The sequence below is a fragment of the Solanum lycopersicum genome, chromosome 12 (genome assembly GCF_036512215.1).
Source record: "Solanum lycopersicum chromosome 12, SLM_r2.1".
Taxonomy (NCBI): Eukaryota; Viridiplantae; Streptophyta; class Magnoliopsida; order Solanales; family Solanaceae; genus Solanum; species Solanum lycopersicum.
In genome coordinates this window covers 66680572-66701182 of record NC_090811.1, presented here as the reverse complement: position 1 = coordinate 66701182, position 20611 = coordinate 66680572, and the positions used below count along the sequence as shown (strand labels likewise).

Sequence of the window (20611 nt, the reverse complement as noted above, 5' to 3'; positions counted from 1 at the left end):
CTTGAGAAAACGTAGTGACAAAAAATAGATACCAAATAACATGTGTCAACTAGTACACATTAGCTTCTCGTTAGCTACTGATAAGATACTTGAGAATGTTGTACAAGTATAAAAAAAAAAAGAGTCTTTACACTACGACTTGATTCAATCACACTAATACAAAATCCTTTAAGGTATCTAAATGAAAAACGAAAAGATAAAATCTCCAGAGTAGAATACAAACACATTATGTATAACAGAACATTAAGTAAACAGATATTAGGACAGTGATCATGAAGGATAGATGAAAATGCACACACTTGTTTGGAGGTTTCATATGAAACTATTGATATACTTTTTGATCATTTGATCAACAAGGATCCTGTAGCCTCTTTCAGTAGGATGATAACTATCAAAGAACAAATATTTCGTATCGTCTTCACATGTACTACTCATGTATCTGTTGCATAATATGACCACTTCTATGTTTCCTGTACCACAACATCCTTTATCTACCACTTCAAATCCTGATAACACAAACGTACCCGAAAATTATATAAACAAAATGAATCACATTTTGCACCTTTGATACAATACACATGAGTAACATTTTTCTTTCAACACTTAAAATTAGAAGACAAGTAAGGTTTTCTCTTTTATATACTAAAGTACATCCACATTCCACAGTAAGAGGTAGATCCAGAATTTGAATGTTAGTAGATTCAAAACTTAAAACTATGAATTTGAAAAAGGGAAAAAGGACAGATATACCCCTGAACTATCGTAAATGGTATGTGAATACCCTCCGTCATACTGTTGGGACATTGGTGCCCCTGCCGTCCAAAAAACTAGAGCATATATACCCTTTATACTAATGAATGTACACGTGTTATAATCTTATCCACCGAGCTGACATTTATCGACAGATGAGATTGCGCCACATATCCCTGTTTAGTTAGAGTGAAGGGCATATATGCTCTAGTTTATGGACGACAAGGTCACCAATATCCCAAAAATGTGATGGAGGGTATCTGCATACCATTTACGATAGTTTGGGAATATTTGTCATTTTTCTCAAAATATTAAAGTTTACCATGTTTTTTAGGGTTGAGAATGAGATCAAGCATAGGATCATAGATGTCAATGAAAACCAACTTGGATTGAGGTAACTTGTTGGATAATGAACCATTAATGGCAAGTGAAATCTTAGTGTTGGCCAATTGTGCAGCTTGATTATGTTCCTCCACACATACTCTACTTAAACCTCCACTTAATGTTCTTTGGAATGGCAAACATCCAATTGGTGGAATCCCAAAAACACCTATTTTTCTTGCTCCCAACTTGTACAATTCCTTCAAAATTTTAAAAAAAGATGCATAAATAAATAAAAATATGTTGATCAGTAGCCGGAGCCAGAAATTTGTTTAAAGGGTATCCAGAAATAGCAGTTTGTTATGTTAAGAGTGTCCAAAATATGTTATTTAATCATTTTCTATATTATTTTACTTGTATATATGCTATTTTTTTTTCGATCAAGGGTGTCCAAAGTTAAGGGTTATTTACTCTTTTGCCCCTATTCCATGTCCATCTTTAATTTATTCTCCTTGTAACTCATAACACTATTTTTTATTTTTTATTTTCAGGACATTAGTTTATATTTTCGTATATAATATCCACGAGTAGTAATGTTCAAAGATAGACTTCAAGTTATGCCTACTTAAAAAGAAAAAAACTCATTAAAAACCCATTCATTTGAAGGATAAAAATTAAAGACCAATCAATCTGAAGGACAGAACGTGTCATTCAATAGCTCATAGGTGTCATTTTTGAGTTAAAGCCCAAGAGACAAAACCATAGAGCCCCAAAAGCCTTGAGATAGCTCAAAGGTACACTATACTTTATTAACAGTTAATTTAGAGCTCGTTAAAAACTGCGTATTATAAATTATAATAAAGTAAAACATTAATGATATATTCATATACATACTTGGATAAAATGTTCAGCTTTGTCCACCATAAAATCAGTATATGAGTCAATATCATATTGTTTTTGTCTAAATCCAATTGTGTAATAAGTGTTGGCAAGGTCATTGCTGCCTGCTACCACTAAGTATAGGCTGTTGTTTAGTATCTTGTTGGCTTCTTTTTCTCCAACTAATCCCTTTAGCTTTCCAATATATTCTTCAAAATAATTTAATTGTGTAGATAGTGGTATTACTGACTGAAAAAAAATAAATTCATCATAAAAAAAAATATAATTAGAAAAACTAATGATGAAATTTTAACTTTACTAGATTGACTATACTATATGAGTTTATATGATTGTATTAAAGTGATTTATATGTTGAAAAGGTAATCACCTAAATTATTATACTAAAAAGTATAAGTTTTAAACGGAGTCTATAATTAATTGTCGTAGTTTCCTCTTTTAGAGTCAAATTATAAGAACTTTTGACTAATATTTTATGATGTATATTTTCATCATATTGATATGCCAAAAATTGTAATTTATAGTACTTTTCGTATAGTTTTTTGAATATTTATTTTTTTAAAAGAATCAGATTGACTTCGAAAAGCGTAACATGACAAATAAAAGTGGACGGAGGGAGTATTAATTAGTTTTGGTCCTTTAAATTTATCAAAGATGAATTTTTGTTGTATTTTTAAAATATTTGTCAAATTTTAATTATTGAATTTTAATCAGAATTGTGACAATAGATGATATCTTTAATCTCTTTCAAGAGTCTAGTGCAATATATTTTTATTTTTATTTGTGAGTTTCTGGGTATTTAACAAAATAAAATAAAATAAATTGGTGTTTCCAGACAAAAAGTGATCATTTTTTTAAAAATAAATTTAAAGGACCAAAACTGTTTTGGTAATAATTAAGGGACTATTATTGAACCTATCACCAAAGATAAGGGACTATTTTGATATTTTCTTAAGTATACACCACTTAAACTTTTAGTTTTTAAATGATTTTATTGTGTCTCAATATTTTTTTGAATCGTATATATATATGAATAAAACATAAATATAAAAATGAAGAAATACGTACCACGATCGAAGCCGTTTGAGGATCATATCCACAAGCTCCTGAGGCAAAACTTACTCCAGTTTTGAGATCTTCAGTTTGCAAATTAGGGTCACGATAAGCTGGCATTAACTCTTTAATTTCCAATTCTTCCACTAATATATAATTTTTAATATTAAAATCAAGTCAAAAATATAAACCAAACTAAAATATAATAAAAAAAAAGTACCATAGGTATACTTAAACTTCCATTTTTATTAAAAATATAATGTCACAAATTTCTTTTTAATGAAAAAGTTTGATTTTATTAAGGTTTAACAAAATTACTAACTAAATTATTTTTTTTGCTCATTCATTTTTTGCTGGATATCACATGAAATCTGTGTTTAAGAAAAAAAGACATCTGAATCTCAGATGATTGACTATCTGAACTTTTATTTTATTAACGAGCCTTTGATTTTCCACCTTATAATTCCTTCCTCGATTTTTTTTTTTTTAAAGAATCTTACTAATTAGGTAAAGTTAATGTTGACTAACCTTTTATTAAAAAAAAAAAGTTCAATAACTCGCTATGATAAAAGAAAATAGTTTAGTGACTTTTGAATCTCCATACTTTTACAAATTTGAGTGATTATGTTATAAGACTAATAATTCTAATAACTTTAGTGTAATAATGTAAAAGTTGAATAGACGATAAAATCGACTCAATAATTATAGTGTAGACATGAAAAGACGAACCTATCAAGTCCGCGGGCGTTTTGGCATTGGTAAATCTTCCTGTTGCCTTTCCATCAACAAAATCTTTCCCATAAGGTGGGAAATTACACTTGACTATGGTTGTAATATTGTTATTATTTCCTTGATCAACAATGGAATCTCCGAACGCAAAAACGGCTTTTATAGTCGAGTTTTTGGATAGCAACTGCGTCTTTCCTTCACATAGTAGAAACAAAAACATCATATAATGTAAAGAAAATAGCAATGATGAACAAAAATACAACATATTTTTTTTTAATTTGTGTTCAAATAAAGAAGAAGAGAAAATTTGATATTTTATAAGTCCAAATTGAGCTTTCAAATGGTAGATTTGACTTGAGTACTTTGTAAGGGGGGCTTATGATATTTATAGATATGAAAAAGAATAGTGCATTATCAATAATTGAGTTTATTATCGTACCTGTGAATTTAGAATTTGAAGTTTATCAGTTTCATGACTATATATAAAAGTTGATTGACTCTTAGGGTTTGTTACATGTTTGTATAGGGTGTTTACGTCAAATCAGTAGATACATGACATGTGTTTGTATATAGACTTTTAAATTATGATTAATCAATTCATATTTATAAACATAACAAGTGACGATATTTGAATTCACGTCTACTTTATATATCATGTTGAGTTATATGATCCATTTCATTTAAAAATTTAAATTATACGGAGAATACACTTTTATTTACGAACAAAGTCATGTCATTTTGTCTATGGCGTCGTAGGTGGACATTTTATGAAATTTTTCTAGTGACTATAGTTTAGAAACGTTTACTATAAATATAAATTTCCTCTTATATAATTTTGAGATAATATAGATCAAAATTTCGTAAACCATCGCGTTTCTATTAGTTTTATATTTAAACTATGTTTAATTTATGTTTTAGTCCCATGAATTATAACTTTCATGTGCTATACCCCTTCTAAATTAATTACATTTTAGTTTACGTTCTTTTTTAAATTATGACTTTCATATGCGTTTAGAATTTACTCGATATATTATAAATTAAATCCGAAAAAAGGAATAGATAAAATATTTAAAGAGATGAGTTTACTTAATTATAATCTAGAGACTATAGAGTAAACATGGAAAATGTACATGAAATTGGTAAGGTTGGTATGGTCTTGACTTGTGCTTCAAATGAACCAGCACATTGCTCTAGGTTGGTGGGCTACCATATCATACTCCATTTTATCTTTTCACTTAAAAAATAAATGATTCATTTTAAAATCAAGATCGCATCGAGGGCGCGAGAGGTTTATCTGAATTATTATTATACTATATGTATAATATCATAATTATTTTTTAACAGATAAGACTTAGGAGTAATAGATATTGAATCACCTTAACGTAACTTTTTCACGTATTTACTTTTTTTTATATATATATATTTTGAATTTACTTAATGTGAAATTCTGACTCCAACATGACTGAAAACCCTAATACATAAATGTAAAGCTTGAAATGGAAGTGGTTTGGTGAACAACTTGTAAGGTATTCTTAGATGAGTTTGTTTTTAGAGTTTAGACCTTTGAGTTTAATTCACACCAGTAATGTGTGACATTTGGTTGATTTCTTTGGAAAAATTGAACATTATAGAAGCTTGGACTAATTTGAAATAATCCAACCCAATATGGTACATACATATAGAATAATATTTGTTAAATAGCTATCATCTATTAGCTCATTTAAGTTGCTCGGATTGGGATACGAGTGTCTCATACATATGTAAATTTAGAGGCCGATGTGATTTAAATTTTAAGATTTTGTGGTAGGGGTATGGACGCAAGGATTCAGCTAAAAATAATTCTATCATCTAAAAATTATATGTTTATTTTTGTGCAGTCATAATACTACACTGCGCATAGATTTAGTTTTTGGCGTTTGCGTTTTATTTTGTTCCTTCGAGAACATCTGCTAAAATTGAAATGATATCATTACCCATGCGTAAAGATGACACATTTGAATATCGAGGAGGAAAAAAATGAACAAGAGGAAAATTCATTAAGTAGATAAAAGCAAAAAAAATTGGTATAGAAATTTTTATCGAGTGTATTTCATTTCACCTAAGTTTTTCTTTTTATAATATAAATCTTTGTATTTGTTCCGAATTTCTCTGTTATTCTTGATCGAAGTAACTAAAGTCAATTGACCATATCCGATACAAATCTCACACTCACATCATCTCGACACGAATATGATAGAGATTATTTCAGTCCAAATTTAAGTTGGGCTCAATTGAAAATATTGAACTTGAGACTTTACCTTTAAGGACAAAGTGCAAGGATAGCCAATTTTAATAACACTATTTAAGTTTTAGCACTATTCAGAAACTTTTTAATATACGGCCAAAGTATCTCAATAATTACTAAAAGGACATAAATAGCCCCCCTTTATCATGTCCCCATAAAAATCAAGAGAGCCTTGTATAGGAAAATAACAAAATTAAAAGGGTTGAAAATATGCCTAAATTATTTATTTATTTTTTAGTTTCGTATTTGAGTTATTTGAGTATCACTTTTTTACTTAAACTGTCACTCAATGGTTAGCGAAGCACACATACATGCTAACTAGACCAAACGCTTGTCTACAAATGCTTCTTGACTTATTTGATCATTAAATTTTTTATTTACCGACTTTATTAACTGATACATTGATATCCTTCAAATTCTAAACTCTCTTCTTTTGAGTCGGAGATATAGATGTCATGATTGAGACAAATGATAGGTAAGAAGATGAAGAAAGAGATGTTCGCAATATTTAGGGCCCGTTTGATCATAGATTTTTCGAATAATATTTGGGAAAAAATTTGACAAATAGTCTTTTTTTATACACTTTGTTATTATTTAGCAAATATCCCAATTTCCCAAATACTAGTTTTTCTAGTATTTGGGTCAAATCTCATTTTTTGAGATCTTTTAAAAATTGAAATTTTACTTCAAACTTTTATTTTTTACAAAAACACCATCTACAATTGTTGCTTGCGTTGTATTACATAATATTTTACGTTAACACCAAAGTAGTGATGAAATATTCGCTGAATGTTAAATAATGATATGATTATTGATGAAAATGATGAACAATCGGCTCTGAATAACAAAGTCATGTGCTTTGTCATACTTCACGATGTATGGAATGGTGCTTGTTGCACTCACTCCAAATTATCACATTGCTCTAGTGTCATGATACTATTTGTTATTGTTGTAACAAAATATTCAGTTGACTTGTAATACAAACTTATCGTTAGTTTTAATATTTTTAAAATTTAGGGTATAAATCATATTTTTCTAAAATAGTGAAAATATATATCACAAATACTATAGCCAAACACATGGTGAAATTTCACTCAGATAATATTTGTCAAGAATATTTAGAAACCTATAACCAAACGCTAGCTTAGTTCATATATATTTTTGACAATTATATAATTCGAAAAGACAATTTTTTTTGGGGAGTGATACGGGTTTTGGGTAAAACCCATTCGGGTCGCTGAGTTGTCAGGTAATCAAAATCACGTTTGTAACCCAAACTGAAGACGAACAACAACAAAGAAGAAGAAGACGAAGAACAGAGAAAAAAAAAGCAAAAAAATGTTAGCAACAGAAGGCATGGAAGACGAAGAGAAATGGCTAGCAGAAGGAATCGCAGCTATTCAACACAACGCATTTTACATGTCTCGTGCATTGGTAACAATTTTGTTCTTGTTCAAAATCAAATTTCATTGAATTTGAATCCAAAAACCCTAAACTTCTCAATAAAATTTGATAATTATCGATTTTGATTTGATTTTTCAGGATTCGGATAATCTCAGAGAAGCGTTGAAGTATTCTGCTTTGTTGCTGTCTGAGCTTCGGACTTCAAAACTTTCGCCGCACAAATACTACGAGCTTTGTAAATTTTCTAGTCAACATATGTTTTTTGATTAAATTTTTCTATTTCCAGTTTGTTAGAAAGTTTTTGCTGGAGAAAAAATAAATTTGGCTAACTTTTGAGCTAAATCAGATCATATTAACTCGTATTGTACTAATTTGTTGATTTGTACTCTATCACTGTAATTTGTGTGACAATTTTGCTTATGGAGAGTCGAATTTACTAACTTTCTAGCTAAATAGGACTAATTACTCGAGAAGTACGATAAGTTGCACTTTTCACATATGAAAGTTAATTCGACTAACTTTCGAGCTAAATCAGATCATATTAATTCTTCTTTTTGGTTGCTGATTTTATTGATTTGTACTCTTTCATTCTATTTTTTTTGGAGTTTTGCTCATTGAGAGTTAAATCTACTAACTTTTTAGCTAAATAGGACTATAGTAATTGAGTTTTTAAAAATTAAATTATAGATTTTTGAAGCCAAATTGATCAAAGCTAATTGATTTTCTTAAAAAATGTTTTAATTTAAATATCTAGAAACTACTTGAGAAGTACGATAAGTAGCACTTTTCACTTACGAAAGTTAGTTTGACTAACTTACGGAGGTAGATTGGTTTGGATTAGTTCATTTATGTTGAAAATAAATAAAAACTTTGATATTTGGTACTATAAGAAAAATCGCTCTAAGTTGCAATTCTCGCTGTATCAAGATGGCGAGAAAACTAAAATGTCGGTTAGTTTACGACTTTACGTAGTTTAAATGTCGGAAAGCAAGATGGCCAAACATCTTGGAATAAAGGAAGTGTCTTTGTTTGTTATGTCATGTTTGTTCTCAGGTTTTTGTGCTCTTTGTGGTAGATATGCGAGCATTTGATGAATTGAGGAAGCTGGAGATGTTCTTCAGAGAAGAAGATAGACATGGTTGTTCAGTTATTGACTTATATGAGCTTGTTCAACATGCTGGAAATATATTGCCTCGATTGTAAGTCTCACATTAAGTTCATGTGTTAAAATTCTCAGTTGTCAGGCTTCGTTGTGTGTTAATTGGCTACTTATATTGTTTAGTAATTACTAGTATCTTAGAATCAAGCAAATTAGTTAATGTAGTTAAGAAGTAAATTTGGTTATCCAAATATGATTTTTATGCTCCACTTGAAATTTAATGTGATAGCTTCAAATTTGGTCTTCTTTCATGTGTTTTTCTTTTTGCTGGTGTACTTAGTATTATTGAGAATCTTCAGTTTCTCATAGAGTTGATAGCCTCCAACTATGCATGACGGTAGTGCCAGATAGGAATATTGTGTGCACAGAGATGGATCCAGAATTGGAAGTTTATATGGGTTCCTTCAATGACCTTAAGTTAATAATCATTAATCAAATATTCATAGACATTTAGTGGATTTCTTAATACTTAATTATGTAAAGTTGTTGGGTTCACGTCCGCCTCCATGGGTGCTTTACTCACTATGGTCAACTTCAATAAAAAGGAGATAGGCTCCAATAGATTTTTTTTTTAAGATAAAAAATATTTTATACTCACCTTCAAAAACAAAGAAAAAGGAGAAATGCTTACCAGAGAAGCCAGAGATTTTTCCCAAGAGAAGTTGTGAGGCTACTTTCTTAAGTACCTTTAGTTCCCATGAAAGAGGGTGTCCTTCATGTAAGTAGCAAAAACTGAGTCTATTGCATGCATAGATGACAGAAAAGTATGCTCTCGAGAGGAACCTTAATTAAAAAAAAGTACCAAAACCGGCGAATAAAAAAGATAGGTCTTAATTTTCTCGAAAGCACTCTGCATGGTCAGTCTAGGGCATCGTAAACTTCTATCAAAACTTCTGTCTTTTGAGTCGAACGATTTATCTTGACCTTGATCTTTGTTTCCTGTGTATTATTGTCATCTCTCTTTCTTGTAAGCCCTTGCTTTTCCTGAAGAATCAGATGTCTGATGGATGTTTATCATGTAATATTTCAGGTATCTCCTATGTACAGTAGGATCTGTTTACATAAAATCAAAAGAGGCTCCTGCTAAGGATATTCTCAAGGATCTTGTTGAAATGTGTCGTGGTATTCAGCATCCTACACGTGGGCTCTTCTTAAGGAGTTATCTTGCTCAAATTAGCAGAGATAAATTGCCCGACCTTGGTTCTGAGTATGAAGGGTATAGCTATTGATTACTACTTGAATTACATGATGATTAAGTTGCACTTATAGTTCTGCATAAGAACATTTTTATTCACTTACTTGAAACACACACACAAAGAGCTGCACGCACATTAGTCATTATATGTTTTTATGTTCCTGTTTAAGTATACAGGGAGACTCAATGTGTTGTATCCATCTGTAGATCCCCGTCTTTTGTCCAATTAAGTATTTTCTTTTTGTTTTCTAGTTTGAACTAGGGTGATGATCTTCTGAGATGCTTCACCCTGTTCTTTATGCAGAGAAGGTGATACTGTCATGGATGCTGTAGATTTTGTGCTGCAGAACTTCACAGAGATGAATAAGCTTTGGGTTAGAATGCAGCATAATGTAAGTTAGGATCTTCTTAACTTTTACTTTGCTTTTAGTTTGGACTTGCATGGCATCTGTGCATTTGCATGCCAGGAAGGTAAAATGAGTCATGAAGGCATGTTTTGGCCATGCAGGTGTTATAGTGCTTGTGATACATTCATTTGCTTTGGTGATCCTGAGTTGAGGCATTCTTCGCGCTTTATGGTCTGCAGGAACCTGTCAGGTTGAAAGAGAAGCTGGATAAAGAAAGGAGCGAGCTTCGCGATCTTGTAATATCAATTGCTCAAATAATTTATATTCTTCTTGCAAGAGCCTTATGGCTTGGTTCGGAAATACGTTATTCAGCTGTACCTGTCATATTTTAGGTCGGGAAGAATTTGCACGTTCTTAGTCAGATAGAGGGTGTTGATCTTGAAATGTACAAGGATGTGGTTCTGCCCAGAGTATTGGAGCAGGTAAATATCAACATGATAAACCCTTTTCTGGATATGGAATATAAGACTCTCATTTGTTTGTAGCAATTATCCCATCTCTGAAGATGCAGCTAAATGTTTCCACAGGTTGTCAATTGTAAGGATGAGATTGCCCAATATTATTTGATGGACTGCATAATTCAGGTCTTTCCAGATGAGTACCACTTGCAGACACTTGAGACTTTATTGGGTGCTTGTCCGCAACTCCAAGTAAGTAATAAAAAACATACGAGTACCCAACTTCTTTGGCAGGATAAGTTTGTTTGTCGTGTCCTTTGTCTACTCCTCTTCCTTCCATCTTCATATCCTCCTTTTCTCAAATGTAAACTGTATATCTTAAACATATCTTTTTTTTTTTTGGGTAATTAGAAATTTTATTAATTACCAAAATAGTAATTACAAAGCTAAGCCAGCAACACTCTACTAGCTATCTCACTAAACAGATGACAAAACAGTAACACATTCTAAAAACTACATTTATCTAAGAAAAGTCTGACTGCTATATTAGCTCCAACACAACATACACATGCTATTCTTCTGGCTATATTCTCCATTGTGGTTCTTGCTTCTCAAATCCTCTCCCTCCATAGTGCATATATATACTCTGCACAAATCAATGCTTGTGCTTGGGGCTTTTTACCTTTATACTTTACTATAATCCATTGTTGACTAACAATAGCACAACTAGTAGAATTTTGATTTATCCATTGCAGTAGCCTCCTCCACAGCGTGCGAGCAAATATACAATCATAAAACAAATGATCTCTTTTTTCTTCTTCTTGCTTACACATAACACTTACAGGTTCCACTTGCATTTTCCATTTCAGTATTCTATCTTTTGTGAGGAGCCTATTTTGAGCCTGCAGCCATAGTGTAAAGATTGCTTTTGGCCTTGCTGAGTTAGAACAAATAGGATTTCTCCATTCTACCTTCGGGTAACTGCCAAGTATTTGTTTATAAGCTTGTCTGATCATACTTTTATTCATACTTTTATTCCATGCAGCTTCATTATGGAATATATGCAACATCTCTTTTGCCCCCAGAACCTTTCTAACCATCCAACAAGCTTGAGCAGGAACTCTGACCTCTTCCATACTTTTGCCTTCTAAAACATATCTAACTAAAGGAAATTCCAGCACTAACGTTGTGCTGTTTATAGATACAAGTATTACCTTTTCCAAACAAAGAGGAAATGAAAAAAGAAACACAGAAATAGACAGCCTATTCGACTGCCTTCCAGATCTTTTCCTGTTGTGAAGAAGAATAAGATCATATACCTGGTGAATGCTAGTGGCTCAAACTTGTTTTTTTATTTAATGTTTTCCAGGTGCTCTCATTTGTCTTGAGAGGGCAGGGGAAGGGGAGGGAGAGAGTAGGGTTTTTTCCCGCTTCTTTTCCTCTGTGTTAAGTGAACTTGATAAGTTTCCCATTCACTAGATTAACTGGAATAACTGTATTATGTTGGCATATTGCTGTAGTTTCCCGCCTAACTTTTTCTTCTTGGATGAGAATGTGTGGATGTACAATTAGTGTTTCTGTGATCTACTACGTTTGGAGTGTTCTTTAAGTATGGAGCTTAAACTTGTAGTTTAAAAAATTTGTTCAAATCTTATGGTGATTGATGTTGTAGAAGCATGTGGATACTTATATGCTATCTGCTCCTTGCTCAACATGTTATCCCATCTGCCAAACAAGAGAAGAGCTATCCAGAATAGAGGCATTATGTTACTATATTAAGTTCCATGAGAAAATTGAAAATATACTCTTTTTTTTCATTTTCTTTATTTAGCCTGCTGTTGACGTTAAGACTGTGCTGTCACGGTTGATGGAGAGATTGTCGAACTATGCTGATTCAAGTCCTGAAGTAAGTAAATAACTGTTTAATGGCTTCTGACTTGAGATTTTCTTGATTTCTTATCCTATATAGCTGTAATTGTTTTGATTATTTAGGTGTTACCTGACTTTCTTCAAGTTGAAGCATTTGCCAAGCTAAGCAGTGCCATCGGGAAGGTAAATCCTGATGTTTTATGTCTGATTCCAGAACAAAATTTACTAGGTGGCGTACTTAGAGTTTCTAGGGGATGTACTTTTAAAGTGCAATACACTGTTCCAGGCATATATTTGGATTATCTAGTTTGTAACTTGTAATTGGACTCTTATTTATGAACAAACTTCAGTTTTTAGCAGGATTTATGATTTAGAGCACCTGATGTTAGCCTTCTAAATATTCAATTGGTTCCTTTATATGCAGGTCATTGAAGCACAAGTTGATATGCCAGTTGTTGGAGCCATTTCTTTGTATGTATCTCTTCTGACCTTCACTCTCCGTGTTCATCCTGATCGACTAGACTACGTGGATCAGATACTGGTATGTACTTGTCAATTTGGTAACGAAATAGGTTGTAACACAGAAATTGCTGTCTTTATTCTATAAGCTCTATGTAGCCAGTTGATGCGTAAACTGTGTTCACTGTTTTTGGTAAGAGGATAGTTGTCTCTTTGATCAATTTCTGTGTGGGCATGGATTCTAAGACAGGTTGTTTCTTTGATCAATTTCTGTATTAGCATGGATTCTTAGTGGTTGGTAGGAGTGTTAAACAGGCTAGCAAATCCCAGCAGAGTCGTTAGCTAAAGAGGGAAGATGTATCCGATGACATTTCTCTTGATTTGCTTTGCTGATTGTTGGTAGGGAGCATGTGTCAAGAAACTTTCTGGTAAATCCAAGCTTGAGGATAGTAAAGCGACAAAACAAGTTGTCGCTCTCCTGAGTGCACCCTTGGAGAAATACACTGACATTGTAACAGTTCTAACTCTTTCAAATTATCCACGTGTCATGGATCACCTTGATGCTGGAACAAACAAGATCATGGCAACAATAATCATTGAGAGCATCATGAAGAATGATACCTGTGTATCAACTGCTGACAAGGTATAATCCGTGATCTGTTGTGATTGATCACTAGTTCGAATAATTTAATTCTTCCTTCAATTGATTTACATTATTTTCCAGGTTGAGGTTTTGTTTGAATTGATAAAAGGGCTGATCAAGGAATTGGATGGAACTGCTACGGATGAGGTTTACAGATAAATTATTAATTTTGATTACTTCAATTCCTGAATTTGTTATATTATGTTCTGGCACTATTGATGACTTCCTTTTTCTTTGACTTTTATTCAGTACTCAAATATGTGATTCCGGATAGTTTCTACCAGTTGAATGACTTCTTTTCCTTTTTGTTGTGGTTTTGGCCAAAAGCTTGATGAGGAGGATTTCAAGGAGGAACAGAATTCTGTTGCTCGGCTTATACACGTGCTGTACAACGATGAGCCTGAGGAAATGTTAAAGGTAATTGATTTATTGGAGATGTTTGTATAAGAAATTATTATTGATCACCTTTAGGTATTTGCACTTGCAGACCTCTTAAAGATTGGTGCTTCATTTATTTATTTTTGGAGTCAACACTACGATCATTGCTTCATTTAGTTCTTTTTTAATTTTATAAATGATCTAATAAACCGAGTTATTTGCTTGTGGTATACTATCTGAATGCTGCCTTTATCGCCATTAGAGTAACACTAATAAAATTGTATGTTGTTTGATTTCAATAAAGAAATTGAACAGTCAGTATTGAAAGAAGAGTGTGTTTTGCGATATGCCACTTGATGTTATTCATTTGTCTACAAAATATTCCTTTTACTCTAGATGGATGGGAACATGCTGAAGGTTGATGGAAGCTTGAGTTGAGAGGAAATGTTAGAAGGGCTATACCTTTCATCAAATGGTAAAAGAATCGGTGTAATTAAGATAGTTCCACCATGAACTTTCATTTTAAAAATCTACTTACTCTTCTTTTTTTTAAAAAAAAAAAGCCTATCTTCCATTGTATATAACAATACACAGTTTTCACATTTCTTTTCTTCTTTTAATATTCGAAAAACCAGACTGGCATGATTATGGTACTGGACTAGTGGTGTTTGATAAGAGAATGCTATCATGGTATATGTTTTGAGTTCGGAAAGGATATGACAATGGAAATTATTGGTGCTGTGGGGTACTTCGATTTGTTCCAGCTTGATTAGATAGAATACTCGACATAGTAGGATCAAGGACAAACAGTTTGGAGAACATGGATTTGCTTGAGGTTCACAAGTAGAGTTTGTTGGTTCATACTTAGCACTATTGATTGTGCTTCTACTCAGCTCCTTAGATAACAGTCAGTTCATCATACTAATACTACGTGGTTATCGATTCTTGAAGTGATCTTCTCATATAATAACCGAACACCAATAATGGTCAACAAATTGATTTAATAAAAAAGTATAGTTTGAATACCCCAAAGTTATGCCCATAATGTTTTTAACTCTTTGTTGTTGCAAATCAGATAATATGCACTGTTAGGAAGCATATAATGGCTGGAGGTCCAAAGCGCCTAACTTTTACAGTTCCTCCTCTATCCTTTTCTGCACTGAAGGTTTGTTATTTTCAGTACTAATGCGCTCCCTCTCCCCTTTTGGTTGTTATTTATCATGCTGATGTCTTTACTTAGTTGCACTTAGTAGAATCCCATGACCTTTTGACATTAACTCTATAAGGAAAAAGGTAATGAGTAGAATCCCATGACATTCTGACACAACTCTATAGCAATTAGTATCCATTGGCCAGTATCCTCTTCTCTCTCTCTCTCTATCATCCTGTCATACAGCATACTTTCAAAAAAAATTCTCTACATATTGGAGTTCGATGGAGACATTGAATCTGTAAGAACTTTATAGAATGTGCAAGATGTATGACTGAAGCAGGATACTGATCATTGGCCCGTTCCCCTCCAGTCCGTGAGTTCTGAAGTTCTTTTAGTCTATTTATTCCTTATGAAAGATAATGGCTTTTTCTACAAACCTTATACCTGTAATGGAATCTGGAGACTTCACATATAGTTTAATATTTCAAATGCTTAAGTAAAATTTGTACCATGCTATTTTCTTCTTTCCACCTCTCCTGAAATTTCAGGATTCATAATTCTGAAATACTTTCTCAATCAAATGGAAGTTGGTTAGGAGATTACAAGGTCAGGATGGAGATGTGGCGGGAGAAGAGGTTCCAGCTACACCAAAGAAAATTTTTAAGTTATTGAATGAGGTAATATCAGCTTTTGGATATGGTGTCTTGTAATTGTCGTTAAAATCAGTGTGTGATATTCTTTTGTACCCTTTGATTTTGATTTGTTGATTTTATTTCTCACCATGGTTATGAGATGTGAAACAAAAAGTCCTCTCCTTGATGATCTCTGTACTGGTGAGATACTATTGGAGTGCTTTTTTCTTTTCTTTTTGTCTTCTGAGAGAAGATATATTAAGTCATGAGTGCAGACTTGTAGTATCATCTTCACTCACTCCTCCATATTGGTGATCTTCAGGGTTTAACTTTCTTGATCTTTTGAGCACACTGGTTTGTGGTGTGTTCAGTTTCATTCATGATATTAGGATATGATTACCTCCATTTGATTCCTGTCATTTGTCTATTAAGTATCAGATAAGCCCTTGTGTGCTTCTGTTTGCTGATTGAGCTAATCATGTTGCAGACTATCGAGGCTCTTTCATCAGTTCCATCGCCAGAATTGGCATTGCGGTTGTACTTGCAGTGTGCAGAGGTGAACGGTTAAATTTATTTTTTTTCCGTGGAGATGCTGTGCATTATGTTAAAACCCCCTTTAAGAAGCCAATTAGTAAACTATTTCCTAATAATGTAGATTTTTTTATTCCATCGATTTACTGTTGATGTCCAGTACAAATTAGAAAGCAATTAAAAAACACAAACTTTTACAAACTCTCAGCCTCTATATATTCTTAAAAGATGGGTAGGTTGTGCTCTGAATTTCACTATTGTAAGTCGAAAATATGTGTAACGAATAACAGATACCAAACTAGATGAATAGTTTACCCAACAGAAATGAAGGTTTGTGAAAATCTAAAAGATAAACCTTTCAATTCGCCTTCAATGACTGAGCTTAGACTCAAATGAAAGACTCTTCCAATTTTAGTATCTGTCCAACATTAACAAGATTTTTCAGACATCCAACACACAAATAGCTAATTCTATGTAATGGAATATCTCCTTAGGCATATTAAGGAGCTATTCTATTCTTTTACTTATCAAAACATATCTCCACAAAATCCTAAATTATGCCCTAAGATGATTATCAGCTTTTAGGCTCAACAACCTCACTCCTTCACTGGGAGGATTGGAGGTGATTGAAAGATCAAGACAATCTTGGCCAAAAGCTCAGGAGTATATTTAGAACTAAAGTTGTTGATGGATAGACCTATTTTCATATCTCTCTTATGTCCTTTTTAAAACTTCACTTATGCCCTCGGGATCAGCTCATGTCAGTGTTTTGGGAAGCGAGAAGCGGAAAAAAGCGACGAGGGCTTGCTTCACAGAAGCGAGAAGCGTGAAGCGAAGCGCGCGCTTTTTTTTAAAAAAAGCGACATTTAGTATAAAAATAAAAAAAATATTAAATAACTAAATAGAGGTAATATAGTCTTAGATTGAAAGAAATTACATAGGCAAAAATACTCATAAGTCATAACATATAAAGCAAAAAATCAAAAACATAATTAAATCACAAAAATTCAAACTCCTATTCTTCAACAAGGCTGCTAGACTGATCACAAAAAAAAAAAAAAGATTTGAAAAAAAAAACAGAGGAGGCAGCAGTCAGTAATTAGAAACAGAGCAGGCAGCAGAGGTGAAGAAAAGAAGAGAAGAAGAAGAAAAAACTAGAGAGTCGAAACTTAGAGAGATGAAGAGATGAAGCACAGGCGAAGATTGTATATTTCAGGAGAAAAGAAACTCATAGAGATGAACTAATAAACATTAGCTAAAAAAGAGATGAACAAAAAGTTACCTGCAGTCGCGGTCGAGGTTGAAGAGAGAGGCAGCCTCAATCAAGATCGTCAGAAGAGAAAGATGTATTGTGAAAGAAGAGTCGCGAGGAGAGAAAGAAGGGAAAGAGTCGTGAAAGAAGAGTCGTGAGGAGAGAGAAGGTTATATTTCAGATTATTTTTTTTAAAAAAAACCCTAAATGTCGCTTTTTTTTTAATAAAAAGCGCGCTTTATTGCCCTTTTGCCTTAGGGTCGCTTCTCGCTTCTTCAGATCATCTGAAGCGAGAGCTTTTTTCAGATCGCCTCGCCTCAAGATAGAAAAGCGCACAAGGGTTGCCTCGCTTTGAAGCGCTTTAAGCGCGCTTTTCACAACACTGGCTCAAGTTTCCAAACATAGCATGAAATCTTTTGGATGCCCTAGGAAATTGTCTTCCGATGCAGTAAGATATGCCTTCCAGAAGTGCCTGTGATCTATTCATGTGTGCGAGTGCATCCTTTTTATTTGTGTCGTGTGAAAGTCTCTTCACTATCAGTAGGTGAGCAACAGAAATTTACTCGATCCATTAGTTTTTTCTTTATTGCTGTAACTTGCGTTTGTTCCTCAGGCAGCCAATGATTGTGAACTTGAACCGATTGCTTATGAATTTTTTACACAAGCTTTTGTACTATATGAAGAAGAAGTTGCGGTAATTGCTCACCTATAAGCAATGTGTTTGAATATTCTTCTTTCATTTACCTTTTCATCTGCTCATTCTACTTAAACTTCTTGCATTTGGTATTAGGATTCTAAAGCGCAAGTGACTGCAATACACTTGATAATCGGAACTCTTCAAAAGATGACTGTGTTTGGTGTTGAGAACAGGGATACCTTAACTCATAAGGCCACAGGGGTAATTTCTACCTCTGATCTCTTCTGATCTGTCTATCTTTTTATTTGCTTTCTAACAATGGGAACACCTTTTTTAATGTATAGTATTCAGCAAAACTCCTAAAGAAACCTGATCAATGTAGAGCAGTTTATGCTTGTTCACATCTATTTTGGGTTGACGATCAAGATGGTATTAAAGATGGAGAAAGGTTGTCAAGAGTATTCCTCAAATTTCTCATTTTCAATTGATGCATCTTCTAAGAAGGCTTGAACTTTTCTTCCCCGTAGCTTTCATCATTCAGAGTTGAAATCTTGCATTTTGTTTTTGATGTATTTCTCTTACCCTGAAATATATGATTTGCTGTCTTTGGGTTATGATAGGGTCTTGCTTTGCCTAAAGCGTTCGTTGCGGATTGCTAATGCAGCACAACAACAAGCAAATGTTACAAGGGGTAGCAGTGGACCTGTCACGCTTTTTGTTGAAATACTTAACAAGTTAGTATTCAAAACATCAATGTTTTTAAGTAAAATTTGGGTTCAAGATTTCTGGCATTATATTGAATCCGTTTCTGGGCTCAGGTACCTTTACTTTTTTGAGAAGGGGAACCCTCAAATAACATCTTCTGCAATTCAGAGCCTTATAGAGTTGATTAAAACTGAGATGCAGAGTGACACCACAACCCCAGATAAAGCTTCAGACGCTTTCTTCTCCAGCACATTGCGTTACATTCAATTTCAGAAACAAAAAGGAGGACTAATGGGTGAGAAATACGGTCCAATTAAGGTGTGATACTTCTATAATTCTTGTGGTGTCTTTCAAATTCGATATGCTGAATACATTGTGTCGTAAGCCCTGAAAGCGAAGGATTTCCTGGATCTAAAACTACCAAATGAGTCTTCTGCAGTGCCCGCTACCCATCAATTATTCCATCAACAATAAATACTACAATTTCCTACAGTCTTATTACAAGGTGATTCGATGTAAAATTCTCCTTTTTATTCTTTACCCTAACGGAGGGAGAATGCGTGATTTCTGGTCCTGTTTCACTTGAATTCTCATTGCTGAATTGCCAGTTGTTTGTGGAGTGTATATAAAAAGAAATGTGTATTTAATAATTTTCGAAATGGATGAAACATCTTCGTTTCTCTTTCTTTGGCCATTAAAAGATATTTTCGAGCTGAAACAAGGCCTACCATGTTGGTGTATATGTTCAAGCACAGTGTTCTCTGTTGTTTCCATCTTCAAGTGGATATTCATTTCTTTATTTTGGTTGTTTGGTAGTGGAGACTAGGCCCTAGGGCAATTTTTTTTTTTTTTTTAATATAATGGTTATCACTATTTAAGTTTTGATCTCATTTAAATAAGTTTTGCAAATTGTGTTGCAACTCTAGAACAAATTATTCACAAATTTTGGTGGATCACACCGAACTTTTACACATAGGTCCTTTTCCAATTGAACACCTCGATACCTAACTTTTTTTTTTTTTTGTGTGTCGTGTGTTTTCATTATTCTAGTGACTTGTTAAGTTAATTACATAAAATATGTCGTTTGAGTGTTCTAAATAAAATATCTCTGACAAATTTAAGGAGTTAGTCATATATTACGCTTTTCTTTTTGGTTTTCTTTGTAAGAATATTTAACATCGTCAAATAAGCTTTTAGTCTATATATTATATATCATTTTGAGCCATTTATTCCAGCCTGTCTCTCCAATAAGAATATTCGAGAAATTCGATCGATTACGATAAAACATGGCTGCTATTTCAACGTTCATTGGAATTGCCAATGATTTATTTTGAACATAAAATGCCGAATGAAGAAAGATCAAGCCAAATACCCGTTTTGTCTTATAGTCGAGTGATATCAGTGAAAGTTTTTGCACATTCATTTGCAATTGATTAATTACAACTTGGTTAAGAAAAAAAAGCAAATCGATACACCTATTTATATGTTATTTTTTAAATTTTGTTTAAAATTAATCAATTATCTAAATTTACATTTTAAAAAGTAGAGCCGCTAAGAGTGTGTAGTCTAGTAATTGATGAAGTGGATCTGAACCATGATATATGATATACTAAATAATTTCTTCTCCTTTTGTTGAAGTTCTGTTATGTGCAAGTCGAATGGATACTACGGTTAATAATTTATCTATTTTTTTAAAAAAAGTAGTTATATGCATGTACTCATAATCCCACAATAATTCATTGTTTTTAAGACAAA

At 32.9% G+C, this 20611-nt stretch overlaps 2 protein-coding genes across 2 annotated transcripts; one reads left to right on the top strand and one right to left on the bottom strand.

Annotated features, from left to right (window-relative positions):
* Positions 1-15: 15 nt before the first annotated feature.
* Positions 16-4104, bottom strand: LOC101249804 (GDSL esterase/lipase EXL3-like). Its single transcript, XM_004252755.5, has 5 exons — positions 3751-4104; positions 3037-3167; positions 1966-2199; positions 1073-1331; positions 16-506 (listed from the first exon to the last, which is right to left on the bottom strand). Exons 1-5 carry the CDS (start codon positions 4013-4015, stop codon positions 313-315), a joined length of 1083 nt encoding a protein of 360 aa, XP_004252803.3. The 5' UTR covers positions 4016-4104; the 3' UTR covers positions 16-312.
* A 3123-nt stretch (positions 4105-7227) lies between these two features.
* On the top strand, positions 7228-19655 carry LOC101249253 (vacuolar protein sorting-associated protein 35B). The gene is made up of 22 exons (XM_004252753.5): positions 7228-7468; positions 7577-7673; positions 8514-8637; positions 9628-9813; positions 10097-10184; positions 10379-10435; positions 10532-10621; positions 10727-10849; positions 12429-12503; positions 12590-12649; positions 12891-13007; positions 13329-13568; positions 13650-13715; positions 13896-13985; positions 15022-15111; positions 15687-15776; positions 16219-16287; positions 18128-18208; positions 18305-18412; positions 18496-18599; positions 18772-18885; positions 18970-19655. The coding sequence occupies exons 1-22, from the start codon at positions 7373-7375 to the stop codon at positions 19178-19180; spliced, it is 2376 nt and encodes a 791-aa protein (XP_004252801.1). The 5' UTR covers positions 7228-7372; the 3' UTR covers positions 19181-19655.
* The last annotated feature ends 956 nt before the right edge of the window (positions 19656-20611 follow it).